Source organism: Micropterus salmoides, unplaced genomic scaffold (genome assembly GCF_014851395.1).
Source record: "Micropterus salmoides isolate LMB-PRFRI ecotype aquatic unplaced genomic scaffold, ASM1485139v1 Ms_hic_scaffold_15, whole genome shotgun sequence".
In the NCBI taxonomy this organism is placed as follows: Eukaryota; Metazoa; Chordata; class Actinopteri; order Centrarchiformes; family Centrarchidae; genus Micropterus; species Micropterus salmoides.
In genome coordinates, this window is record NW_024040596.1 from 6,779,869 (window position 1) to 6,794,225 (window position 14,357).

General features: G+C 39.7%; 1 protein-coding gene across 3 annotated transcripts in view; it reads right to left on the reverse strand.

The window, feature by feature from the left end:
* pard3bb (par-3 family cell polarity regulator beta b) overlaps nt 1–14,357 on the reverse strand; it is a 225,099-nt gene that overhangs the window by 49,365 nt on the left and 161,377 nt on the right. For all 3 annotated transcript variants that reach the window (XM_038720152.1, XM_038720151.1, XM_038720153.1), the window contains exon 22: nt 12,127–12,244. In XM_038720152.1, the coding sequence (XP_038576080.1) occupies nt 12,127–12,244 (118 nt within the window). The remainder of the gene's footprint in view (nt 1–12,126; nt 12,245–14,357) is intronic.

The window sequence follows — 14,357 nt, forward strand, 5'->3', positions numbered from 1 at the left end:
AAATACATTCACCAACACTTTTAGCAAACAAACTTTTGGAAAAAGACATTGAAATATCTTCAAAATTGAATACCTTATTAAATGGCGATTAAGACTTTTTAATACTTTTTAACGGCCTTACTTTTTGCAAAATTGATTTATTACCTTTTAAGACTTTCTAAGACCCCGCGGACACCCTGTACACTGTAGGTCAAAAAAACAAGACAGTTAAATATATTTGCACTGAAAAAAGAAAAAGAAGTAATAAAGTATCATGGTATGACAAAAACTATGCTTCTGTCTTTCTCTAAGACGATAAACATCTTCATATTCATTTATCCGAACAGTCAGAACATTTTTCCTTGTTAAATAAATATATTTCTGATCATGAACAGAAACAGAACTCTGCGGTAAGACGTTCCAGACTTTGGTGAGAAAAGAACAACATGGTAGACCGTTACAGTAGATGTAAGCTTCGAGATTTTCTGGATCAAATGTTTGTAAAGGGCTGTTTCAATTCCATCAGTGCAGCGAGTCTTACAGCTGTGGTGTATTGCAAGAGGCTGACAGGAGCATGCTTACTGTAGGTCAGCTTTTATTTTGTGTTGGTTTATGCATTTATATTTGCTTGGATACTGTGTGTGTGTATATATATGTGTGTGTGTGTGTGTGTGTGTGTGTAAGGGGATCTCTATCCACACCAGGTTTGTGTCTACTATTCTCCAGCCAAATCAAATGGAGTCTGTGTGACTTGGCCTGGACCAGTCTGACTCAAAGTGGTTATGCATTTGGCTTGATGTTCTGCAGTGGCTCTAGCTGCTTTCATACAGACACGCACACACCTCACACACACACACACACACACACACACACACACACGGTCAGTCAGTGTGTATGATTTAACTGTTAATGGCTCCAAGTCTCGGACGATGAGTCAGCTCCTAATTGCTCCTGTCAGTCATGACCACCGAACCTTACTGAAGATTACCTCATGACTCTATATGTGTGTGTCTGAGCGTGAGTTAAGCTCAATGGTGCAGTGGCCCATGGGGACTGAAAAGAGACAGAAAGAGAATGTAGTAGAGACAGAGAAATAATAAATGTCTGAGCATGAGACTATCTCCATTATTGACTGAGACAGTGAAAGGATGTATATCATATCTGTAGTGTGTATGAGTATGTCTACACTGGCCCTAGTAGACGCAGCTATGTGTCTGGGTTCACTGAGTCGGCACTGATCCCATCTCGTCTGACTTGGGGATTACAACCTTCTGACCTGCTGCTGGGTGTACTCACACACACACACACACACACACACAGAGCAGTGGGATATAGATGAAAGCGACAGGTAGGAAGGTAAAGAAGGTAGTATAGGCAGGACATGGAAGAATTTTTACATTTTCACTTGAAAAAATGCTAAAATGAGAAGAATATCTAACTGCTTTGTATTTGCCTTGTGCCTCTCCCCTCTTATGATCTCTTTGCTGATCCCTCTTTCTCTGCATCTTGCAGTTGTTCTGGACCATCAGTGTAAGCCCAGTTTCCTTTCTGTTCCATTAGATTCAGCACATTTGTACCGTTCAAACGCTCCACATGTCCTTATAAGGCCAGAGTGAGTAACAGCATTGGGCTCAATCCTGTGATCATGCAGGAAACTCCACTGTCTGACTGCAAAGTATGTATTTTTCTGTACATGCGTGACTACAGTATGTACATGTGTGCATTATAATGTATTTGTATGTAGACGTGTGTGTGTTCCTCAGGCGATGCTGTCCGTCACCCTTGCGCCAAATAACCTTTGCAGTCATTGAGCTATCTGCTCAAAAAAACTTTATTAGCATTCACTGCTTTATCCAGACAGTCATTCTTGTATTCACTGAAGCCAACAAGGGGGTGCAGCTTACCACGCAGTTTGTGCAATAATGCTGATTTGTCAAATGATAAATTTACATTGGAAGTCTCCAGAGATGCCAAACACTAAACCTTATCCAATTTGTGCGATGGGTAAAAATTGTAGTACGATACAATTCTTAGTCGAATCAGTCAATAAAGTGAATAAAGGGTGCTTTCTGCAAAAACGCTTAGTGCGCAAGAAAAGTCATCACAGCTGAAAGTTTTCTCTCATTCAATTGAGCCATAGTTAAATATGAGTTCATTACACTTAGGCTGCATTTAGACAGAGAGAGAAACAGAGAGAATATGATCTGAGCAATTGGTTTTAACAGCACTAATGTGTTTTCCATGAGGGAACCTGTGGTTTAGTGTTTAAACTTGTAGTGTATGTGTGAGTGCACATTTGGGTGTACAAATATGCGTTAGCATGCTGGTTCAGACTGCTTACATGTGTAGTGTCTGATTGAATTTGTGCTTTGTTGTCGGTGTGTATGCGCCTGATTTTGTGCGTCCTTGTGCGGGGATGTGTGTATGCTGACAGAGCAAAAATTACACATCAGACCTCTTTGAAATGCATCCCCTTCAAATCATCAGATGGAGTCTGCAAGTGTGTCTCTGCTGCCAGCAGTGCAGTCTTTGGTGATTGGGTGATGTGGTACAGTATATTCCAGTGGATTTATGGTCACAGAGAGCTGGCATTAATAATAGGGACTGGAGGAATATGGCCTTACTTGGTACAGTCGGCATGCTAAAGCACAAAACTCTTTTTGCATTTTCTCTCTTTATTTCTCAAATTCTGTATCTAAATGTGTGGGTTGAGTATAAGCTATCCCTTCTATCACCGTCTCTGTATAAGTGCTTGAGGATATAGTACGAACAAATGGATGGACCTATCTCTCATCTCAACTAAACAACAGTATTTTATTCCCCAATGTCATATTTAGTAGAAAAATAATGATGCGCCTCTTATTGGAGAGGGAGAAAATTGGAAACAGAGAGGTTTAGAGAGACACAGTGCTGAAAGAACATGAACCAAACTGAATGTGATGGAAAACTAGATTAAAATGGAGAGTGAGATGACAAAGAGACACACTCAGCTACAAGGTTTACTGATGTCCCTTTCTACTAATAGAGAGTTGGGGTTCGATCCCCTGCCTGTCCACCTATAAAGCATCCAAGGTAGTGGTGCTTTTTTTATTTTATAATGGCTGAAATTACATGAACAGTTTCGAGGTTATGAAAGAAAGGGTTATTGTGTTTTTGTGTGTGCGAGAGTAAGAGAGCAGTAAGGGGGAGGGCAAAGAGATTTTGTCTCCCCAGCATGGCTCTACAATGACAAATACAAAAGGTGTGCCAAATACGACTCCATGGTATGGATAAAATATCTACTTTAAGAGGTTTGTAAAGCCAACATTTATTGCACTGTAATGACAGAACACATTTTTTCAAACTATAAAGACAGATTTATGCTCACTACTAACCGGCACAGTCAGAAATTATAAGGACGGTGACACATTCTTTGTTTTTTGTTGTGTTTCCTCTGTACTCCACCACATGGTTTTAAAGGGGTGAAAAATGACTATGATTAACTTGTGAAAGTGACCAATGAAGACGACTTCACTGTTTGGCCAAAAACAATAGTTGACCTTTTTTTTTTTTTTTTTACGTGTTTTTTTTTTACGTGTTTAGGATCACTTAGCTGCTGCACTGCTCGAAAACTGGAAGACAACATATAACAACAACAGAAGAGGGTACTTATTCCACACTGTACAGATGTGAAAATATCAACAGCACTTCAACTTTTTAGTTCTTTTTTCCCTTAAAATCCAATGTGCTTGAGCTAAATTAATGAAAAATCATGTCATCTTTGCACCATATACCAACTGCACTGTACAGTATATGTGCACAGCATGAATGTGAGCTTACTTGCATGTGACAGATTCTTTAAATATGGAGACATATGAAGTAAAATGATTAACTGCAGTACTTCAACCTGAAATAACAGGGCAGAGTGAATATGCTGTGAACACTGGCATACCACCTTGGATGAAGGTGATATGAAGAACAGTTGGCTACTTACACATTCAGCAGTTACTGAGATAATCTTTTACTTAGAGCCCTGTTTTTTGGCAACCTGGCGAAAGTAATTCCAATGTTATCTCTGTTTTTGGTCTCTACCAACCCTTGAGGGAAATATCTGGCCCTTCAGGTTCTAAATGTTCCACTTTGTTTACCAGCTAGTCACTAACTGTGTCTTTGGTGCTGGGCAGATAGCGTATGAGAGCTTTTTCGCTGAAACATTAGCAACACAATGAGACCAGTTGATTCTTTCACAGGATTCAAGTGTGAGAAATATCGGGATAAAAGTATCCCCTGAAGAACTAGAGACCTAACCTTAATTCACCCTGCACTCAAAATAGACAGAGATCCTGTACAATGGCACTGTTTTATTCTGCTTCTACAGGATGGAAAAACTGTGTTCATTGTTAGTCATGGGTCTTAGTGGGTGATACTCATGACTAATGTACCCACATACACACATATTGTGGCCCTAAATTGTTATCGATGTGAAAAGGCTCTCTGTCAATGCCCAGATCAACACTCTTGTGTCAGTGTCCCAGTATTTCTGACCTATTTAAACTTTGTCTGAGGCGGCTTTTCAAATGTGGTGTCAAGATCATTAAATGGGGAAGTTGTGGGAATTCTGCTTCTCTCTATTTGCGGAATACACACAATTGTTGAAGCCTTCATAAGAAGTCTTTAACCGAACATAGGTTTCATTTTTGACTAAGCTGACAAATACTGTGAATAATCACTGTGAATAACACATTGTACGGAAATCTTAAAATGATGACGGCATGTTAAAAAAGAAAGATAACAATAAGAAAGGTTTATGGGAATCACATGCTGGGACTTTCCAAATTTCTATTGTGGCTCAGACAATGGTGTGCCTGTCTCTTGATGGTAACAGTGACATGGCTAGAGAGAATATTGGACCCATTTCAAAGGACTGAAACCTTGAACCAAAAGACAAAGATAAATTCTAGAAACACACACAAACACAACAAAATTAATGCACATAAAAACACAGAGGCAGACACACAAACACATGCTTGCATGACTGTCCACATGCAGTTAATGGCCGGACATATTGCTGACAGTACAGGGAATTCAATCTGGATCAACAGGATATGATACAAGATCCTCTTAGAACTGTGAATGGGCAACATTTGGAGGCAGCACAGATGAGCAGTTCTGCATGTTTTATGTCCAAGAGCATTTTGCTGCATTTGATCTTCACTGCCAGTAACAACTAAACTGAATCTTTCCTAGACTTGTGACAACAAGTGACAACAGTGACCCCTGCTTTTAAATGCTGCCTGCTGCCCGTGATTATCTTCAGGGGGAAGCACAGAAAAAAAGAGGTTCCTACTGAAACTATACCATGTTGTGGGTGCAACCCTTGGAACAAAAGAGGGTGAAATAAGGATGATGGTGCCATGAATAACTTCTGTATCAGTAAATATTACAAATGTTTAATGCAGGAAAGTCAAAACTAGTCACCTATCTATCATACATATTTTAGAAAGGTAGTAACAAAACAGTGACCTGGCCCTGGTTTTCCTGGGGGATTTCAACCAAGAATATAGTGTTTGAGACCAGAATGAAAGCAGTGTTCATTTAAACTAACTCATTGTTAGGATCATGAACATGACTAAGGGCTCTAAACTTATTCTTTTGCACAAGCACTGCATGTATATATGCGTGCATGCCTTTATGTGAGTGAAGGAGAAATGGAATATCAAATTAGTAAATAAAAACCTTCTGACTGTCTGGTTGGACACAGTTCAGTCTGATTTCAAGCTTAATTTACAGAGAACATTATATCGACTCAAAAAAATAAAGGACTATAGGGAACAGCTGGCAGAACACACATACACACACCCACATCCATACAGTATCAGGAGTGGATGAGCAAACATTTCCGACAGTAAAGTTTTATTTTTCCAAACCCACAAATCTCTGAGTCTTGTGATCCGCTGGCCGGCCGGCTGGCCCACTAGGACTTTCCATTGTGGGGTTTGCAAGTTCTCTCTGATTCTGTGTGGGTACTTTCCACAGTGCAAAGATATGCAGAGTAGATCAAATGGATATTCCCAGCAGGTAAGAATATAAGAGTGAATGTATTCCTCTGCACATAAGCAACCTGGCCAGGCTGATGGATGAATGGATCACAATACAGTTATAACTATTTACCAGTATCAAATACTAATAACCCTACACACATTATATGTATGTTCTTCAGCTTTCTTGCATGTTGTCTTTTTTTAAATCCACATTCTCATTGTCTATCAGTGTAATTTACAAGTGTAATAAATTATTTCCACAAATTATGATACACATCATCATACTTGAAATTGTAAAATAATGAATTTACAAACGATTTACATTTAAATACATTTTGTTGACCGAGTCAATGCTGATATGTTCTCCCAATGGCTTGATCGAAACTCAACCTTGATGCTGCCATGGGTCAGCATAGAAACAGACGTAGCACGATTAGCAAGCAAAGCAAAACAGAAGAGAATTCATGAGAAAAGCCCAAACCTCCCCCATTCTGAATGGAAACAGGACATCTTGATTAAAGGCCTATCCTAACCTAACCCTAACCCTTATTTGTCACCAATCTGCTCTGCCCAACAAAGTTAACCCAACGCTGTCACACAACAAACCACTCTGCACTTCAGCAAAGTTAGTAAGCAAACGTTGACCTAACAGTTGCTCTCTACCCAACCCAGAAAAGCATAAGGCTACAACAGAGGCTTCCTTTGCTGTAAACCATTTAACAATAGCCAGCCGGTCAAGAGTGCAAAACTAACAAATCAAAAATGCAACTCCAAGCAAACCCCTTTGCCCAGCAGCTGCGATGAGGAGGGCAAATATCATCAGAGGGCTGCATGAGCTCAACTCTGAATTCCAGGATGAAGAAATGGACACGGCACACATCGTTAGTGCCGTCAAGGCACTTAACACCAAAGTGGATTTGTGGACTTCTCAATTTCAAAATGGGAAACTTACATACTTCCCAAACTTGGAGTGAAAGTGAGAAAAGCAAATGTGGAACACTTCTGTGTCCATCTGGATAATGTGGCAGGCATTTTCATTTTCAATGACACTGGGGCTTCTCTGTCAAGCTTCAGGATTTTTACCAAATAGTGTGGACATGGGAATAAAGCCCCTTTTCCAAATCACAGCTCGACTCGCCTCGACTTTGTTTGTTTTTCCATTGTGGAAAAGTTGTACCTGTACCTGCTAACAGGTACTTTTTTTCATATCACCTCCGTCGAGTTGTACATTACGTCGTGGCAGTTGTGTGTGGCGTCGCTATGACGACCAGCTACATTAAGGGGCACTATCTCTGGGTGCCATCTACAATGGAAAACGGAGCACGGCCAAACCGAGTCAAGTAGGGTTGAGTCCAGGCGAGTTGAGCTGTTACTGGTAATGGAAAAGTGCCATAATTGAACTGCAAAGTGAGACTGAATTGCAAATGTACTAACTTCTCAACTTCTCATTCTGTGCTCTTATCTTTGTGAGATGGCATTTTACACAGATTTTTAAAAAAGCAGTTAAAGCACACATGGGAAATAACTTCTTATGCTGGCTAAAAACATGTATAAGGCAAGGTGATATCAGCCCTAAAACATTATAAATTCATCCTTTAGGTTAGTTTAAAAGTTTCTGAAAAAAGCAACATTTATCAAAAATTTAGTTGTCCACCATCTCCCCTTGACAAAAACAAGAATAAGAATAAACATAAGTGTCATGGTCTGCTGACACCACCACCACTCAGCATTACTTTTCAAAACTGAGCATTATTTTTTTAAATAACAGGAATTAGAAAGAGGGCATGGACAGGAAGACAAAGATAAGAGTGCAATTTATAGTGACAGATAAACAGATAAATCACAGTCTTGTCCAAACTTTGACTCCTATTGTTTTGAACTGTAAGAAAATACTTTCACCTGCCAAACAAGCTGACACATTTGTTTGTGTTTGCCAATACTTCTGAGGGTGGTTTTGACTGGGGCTTAAGCAGCTAAATGTCATTTTATATTGTCAGATCCACTTCGAGAGGGACTAATTCAAAAAATGGACAAAAAAAAGACACAGATAGAACAGAGATGAGTAGTCTGAATCGGTATCTAATACTTTTCAAGCCATAGACTCCAAACTCTTTTTAAAGCAGAGTCACAACAGTGTGTGACTGTTTAATTGGCACTGTACAAATGAATGAGTGTAGCTGATCTATGGAGCAGAAATCTTATTTAATGATGGCAACAAGGTACAGTTAGACAAGCAAGGCACATTTTACTGTTAGTTTATAGCTGTGTTATTATAACAGTATTAACTTGTAAGGATGGGGAAAGTCAGTGGCTGGGAAAGGTTGTTTTTCCATTTTAGATTTTTTTTAAAAATACACATTTACCCTAGACCAGGGGTATTCAATTAGATTTCAAAGAGGTCTAGTTAGAGAAAATTTCCTGAAGCAAAGGTCCGGAACATCAAAACGACGAACTTGCGTTATCATTCAGTACTATAACCTATAGTTGTATCAACACATGTTTTTAGTCAACAACGGACTGTCAAATCAAATAATATTTCAGTCAGTTTTCACATCAAACTGGAGGGATAATAAATAATAACTATTCAAATAATAAATTCTAAATTTAAGTAAACTAAAGTGCCTAATTTTTAGAAAAAATGTAATAAAAAGTGTAGCTTGAAGTGATGAAGTGTCTGTACATTCTTGATTAAAAGTCATGTGAAATATCTTTTATCTTTCGTCTCCTCAATTCGGGTGTGTTTCCAAAACGTCTCTGGTGAATCTCGCGGACTTGATTATGCACAGATTTGATTGGCTGAGCAGCGTCACATGAGACGATTGGAGCACATGCGATTGGTCTGTGAGTCTCCTGGTCCTCTAAACCAGTACAGTAAATGCTAGAAAAGCTGCGCGGGTTAAAATAGAAACGCTCCGTCACGAGGTAGTAAGTCTCAATAATAAATGTGCTGTAGGTCGGCGGTCCGGAGAGGACGGCGGCTGGGTCCGGATCCGGACCGCGGTCCGCCTATTAGTGACCTCTGCCCTAGACCATATTCTTATGTCAAAAAAAGGTGTGAAAAGTCGGACCACAAACCCCTTCTCCTGGTAAATACAAGTTTGGAGATGATGTAAACTGTGTTTTAAATCTGAGGCACCCATGCAATTTCATTTTGCATCACACTTCAAAATGCCATTAGTAATTAAATGACTAACTGGAATTGAACACACAAATTTAAGCACAAAGTACAGGAGAAACTAGATGAAAGCTTTTCATTATAATTAAATCCTATAATAAAGGCTGTGTCACACCGCCCACTGTAACAATTGGCTTCCATACCCTCTGCGTGTGAATGTGTGTGTATGTGACAACAGCAACAGCGCCCTGTTGATTTAGTTCCCCTCTCCTCAGGGACAAAGTCTGTTGTTGTCTTCCAAAATACACACACCCGCCCACAAGCACACAATGCACTCACTTGGAAACAAAGTTGTGGTGTGGCTTTTGTTGCTTGATAATTGTTTTTAGCAAACATAATTTTGCTAGTAGAGACAGCTAACCCATAACCATGAATCAATGAGATGGTAATGGAGCCATAGGGGAACAAAACACACTCAGTATACTGTGGCAACATTGCACGAGCGACGCACACTCTCTCTCTCTCTCCCCCTTTCCCTTTTTTTTGTCTCACTCTCTCCTCTACACTTAAGTTTCCATTGCTTTTACTTTTCATAGTCATTCAGCAAATCCTATAGAAAAAACAAAAACGTCTTAAGGAGAGACAAACAAACCAATAAAAGTGAAATTGAATTAGTTTGCCGTCGGCTCACCTCCATAACCATTACTTTTCCCTCTACCCTTCCCCCAGAAAGCCAGTCAGTTAAATAATCGCTTCTGCTTTAATTAATAAATGCATCATCCCTAATGATAGGGGCTTGTTAGGCACAGTGGCAACTGCAACTGGCCTGTTTAATCTTTTGATATTTTTTCTCTTTTCCTTTTTTTTTTTCTCCTTTCTAACTTTCCAACTTAATTTCCATCTCTGAAGCATGCTAATTGCTCTCCCTCCCTGCTTTATAAACAACAACAAAGTTTTCTCATTTGGAGGCAGAGAACGGTGTAATGTGTGGCTATCGATCGCCGGGGAAAGGAGATTGCCCCTGGCTGGTCACAAACCTAATGACTTTAAGATCTGAATCAAAGTGAGCCAGGTAAAACTTCTAAACACACTGTGCGGATACAATGACAGAGGCACGACATTTCTGAATCATTCAGTGTTTTGTTACATAAAACTCACACTCACACCACTTCAGTGCACCCCAGGACCCAAAATAATAATAATAATAATAAAATAAACAACTAATGAGTAGGGGTGAAACATATTATAAGGTTTATTTTCATTATCAATTAATTGTTTTCTTGATGAAATGTTAGAAAATAGTCGAAATTGCCCACCAAAATCTTAATATAATAATATACCTGAATATTTAAATTGCTACTTTTGTCTAGCAAACAATTACTATAGAAAAGCAAAAAAATAAATAAAATTGGTTACAATTGAGAAGCTAGATTTGACTTAACTGGTAAATAAATTATCAAAATCGACTGATCAGCTATACAACAGAGTTTAGTATGTTGTGTTTGCTACAAAAGTGAAAGGTGGCTACTTTTGAATAATTAAACTTAGTTACAGATATTTGTTATATATCACCATGATCGCTAACAGTATGGTACACAGAAGTGATATAAAATATAAATAAAGTGAGACTTAAAGAGACCAGGCACCAAGTGTGTGCTGAAGAGACAAACAGTACTCACTGATACCATTACTGCGCCCCTGCCAGAGTTCTGATTAAGATTTGTTTTTGTTAACTGGATGGTTTCTGAAAGGCAAAAACAATACAAAGGTTGTTCTTTGTCCAAATAAGGAGCCTGAAGTCGCCTGTATTACTTTGTATGTCTATACAGTTTTAATATTAACTGACAATAACTAATAAATATTCTACATTTTCCATGATGTCAACTCTCAGTTTCAGAGGGCTCATTTACCTATGTTTAAATGATAAACTGATAAATAGAACGGTTGTAAACAGTGTCAGCAGTGGTACAAATGGTTTGGCGGAGCATTAAAAAAGTCTGGAATAAATCACTAGCCTGATGCTAAGCTGTTAACAGGTTTTGCTATCCTCTTCCCCTCTTAACAATGTTACCCATAAAATAATGACTTGAGACTTAAAGGACACATACTATCCACATTAGCTTTGATACACAGCATGAACAGCTGAAGCAAAAGAAAACATGGGCAGCAGCAAGGAAAAAGAAATAATGTCTACTGTCTGCGTCTGATTGGCAAAGAGATGTGGCAGAATAATGACACTGTCAGAATTAATAAAAAATAAAATCTGATACCCAGAAAGATATTTCTAATATTACTACTAATATTTGCTTTGCAAAGGCAGCAAATAAAGTCACTGCAGAGTGACGCCTGTGGGATGAGAGTTATTCTCTAACACATTAATAATTTCCCCGCTATTACGACAGCACAGACGCATTTGTGAGCTTTTTCCAGCATGACTCAGCCGGTCTCAACAGTACCTGCAATATGACAAGTGAGTAAAACCTCTACTTATCTCCTGTGTGTCTCATCTCCCGAGTGAACAGCGGACCATATCAGTTCCATCAGTTCAACGCCTTCAGGAGCCATTCGTGTCAAAGAGCACCTTGTGACTGACAGCTAAATGACCTTGATCAACTAGACAAACGCAATGAAAGCAGTGATTACTCTGATAGTTGATAGGGGATAAGAAACCTTACTTGGTACACACATCGACACTGTGCAGAGATGCTGGTGCGTACACAAGCACACAGTGATGACATGGTTATCTCATGGAAAGACAACCTGATGATGGACAGACTGATGAAAGGTTGTAGAAACGTAAGGACAGAACGTGCATCCGATTACAAGATTATGAAGCTATTTATCTGGCCGGCTTGTCTGTGGACTTTCCCATGTGTATGTGACGGCCCCTGTGCACTGTGTTTGTTTGTTTGTGTTGTTATAATAAAATTATGTTCTGAGTTGCATCTTCCTTCTTTGTTGCGGCCTGAGATCCGGGGTCGTAAGTGTATATAATGTGTCTGAGCTTCTCACCCTGTGTGCGTCGTTTTCTTGTACTCTGCGTCGTAGGTCCAGTTCTTCATAAGGCGGTACCATTCCCTCTCTCCTTGCCTGCTGGTATTCTCTTCTTAGCTGCTGGATTCTGTCCACGCTGCCATGCACACGCACACACACATACACAGGAAGGCAGGCACACAGATTCAAATGAGCACACACATACACACGGAGGGACAAAAGAAGAAAACAAAATTGATTTAAGAAATAAGCATTTGGATGGTTTTGAAAAATAAAAATGCAACTGGGTTAATTAAGCTTTCACACATCTATGGCGAATATGAGGTTTCAGACCCTACAGGTACGCTATTGGACCCCAGCACTGAGTAAGTCAGTGTCATGTTGGGATTCAGCATGTTCACTAACGATTTAGGCAATAAAGACGATTTGTAGGTTGCTTTACGTTTGATTTTTTTTACGCGTGAGAAATTATGCTCACAAAACAATCACACCAGTATAAAATAAAACACTGACATCCCCCACCAACCAGCTGTCCTGATGATGAGCCAGCCAATAAAAGCCATCTGTTTTAACAGTAATTTTCCTGACGTCAGCCTGCAGAAATTTGACGGCAGAGATAAAGAGTACACAGATCCACCTGTGTACATGCGAACATGCACTACACACACACACACACAGATCAATCTCTTGACCATTCTGACTGCCTACAACTAAATCTGTTTTTTCCATTTTTTCTTTTTCTCTTGCAAGAGGCAAGAGAACAGCAACATCAATCATATGAATATTCTCTCTCTGTCAACAGAGGAAATATACAGCATATCAACACTGAACCCTAGGCACCCTTGTGAGTCATATACACATATCCACAAACCCACACATAATGGAAATATGGAAAGTCATATCATACACATATGTACCCATATGCACCGATGGAACTGCAGTGTGGAATTTCATGAACTAAGTTGATGGAAGAGGAAAAACCCCATCGATGCATCATCAGGCGAGAAAAGTCAGAAAAACAGCAACGCATTTACTTTTTTCTCCAAGGCAGTCTGTGAACCAAACGATGCCTTCTGAGAGGTCATACAAAAGTGTTGCATCTACGGCTGTACATAACGATTATTTTTCTAATCGATTAATCTAACGATTATTTTTTCGAGTAGTAGATGTTTCTGACATGGATTTATTTAAAAATTGCGTAATGCAGTATGATAATCAAATGTATTTCTGCATCAGTGTGGGGAAAAGAAAACAACTGAAACGATTCACAGACTGTGCAAACAGTCACAGATTGTCTGTAATGTTACTTTCAGCTGTTTTCTCACTCATTCGTAGCCGTTAAATAAACAGAAAATATAAAACGGCCGAACGTTAGATGATGCTGTCCAGACAAAGTGCACTGGGATACTTTCGCTTCACGTGTTCATGCTGCTTCACGTATTCGTCGAGCTGTGCTGCGGTGAAGCTCGCGGAGCGAGCACCACGTTTTTGAGTGCCTGTCTATAATACTCCCAAACTTTAGACAGTCGAAGGCGAGGACTTGTAGCTGGAGCTTGTCCGGGGGAATCCCACTAACACCGGATGCAAGGATGCTTCGACGCGAGGCGACATATTTAGGTAATCGACTACGTCGATGAATCTCCCTAGTTGCATTGCAATGTGACCCATAATGTGATATGACTATTAGTTTGTTCTAGATTTTTGGGAATTTATTTTAGAAATCCCCAGAGAAAAATTTGTTTTAACATTTGCAAGTCAACATAAACTAACTCGAGACTTGGGCTAGCATAACTGTTTTTCAACAGTTTGGAGAAAACCCCTGTGAAATCAGGGATAACCCTGCCTTGGAGTGAGGTAAATAATCCATCCCTCTATCCCTAACAGAGCTCTCAGTTCTACGCTGCATTTAACCCATCCCCTCAAGGCAGAAGTGGGCAGCCGCTGTGCAGCGCCCGGGGACCAACTCCAGATTTTTATCAGTGTCTGGTCAATGGCACTGACTGGAAAACCTAACATGTTTTTGGTGGTGGGGGAAACCGGAGCAAGTGGGGAGAAACACGGGGAGAACATGCAAACTCATACAAACAGGGTTTGAACCCGCAACCTTCTTGCTGTGAGGCCTCAGTGCTACCCACTGGACCACCGTGCCGCACATGTACGCTAAGCTCAAGTACGTACACTACACACAGACGAACAAAAAAACAACAAATATATGTATGTGCACCTGAAAGTATATGCACTTAACATTT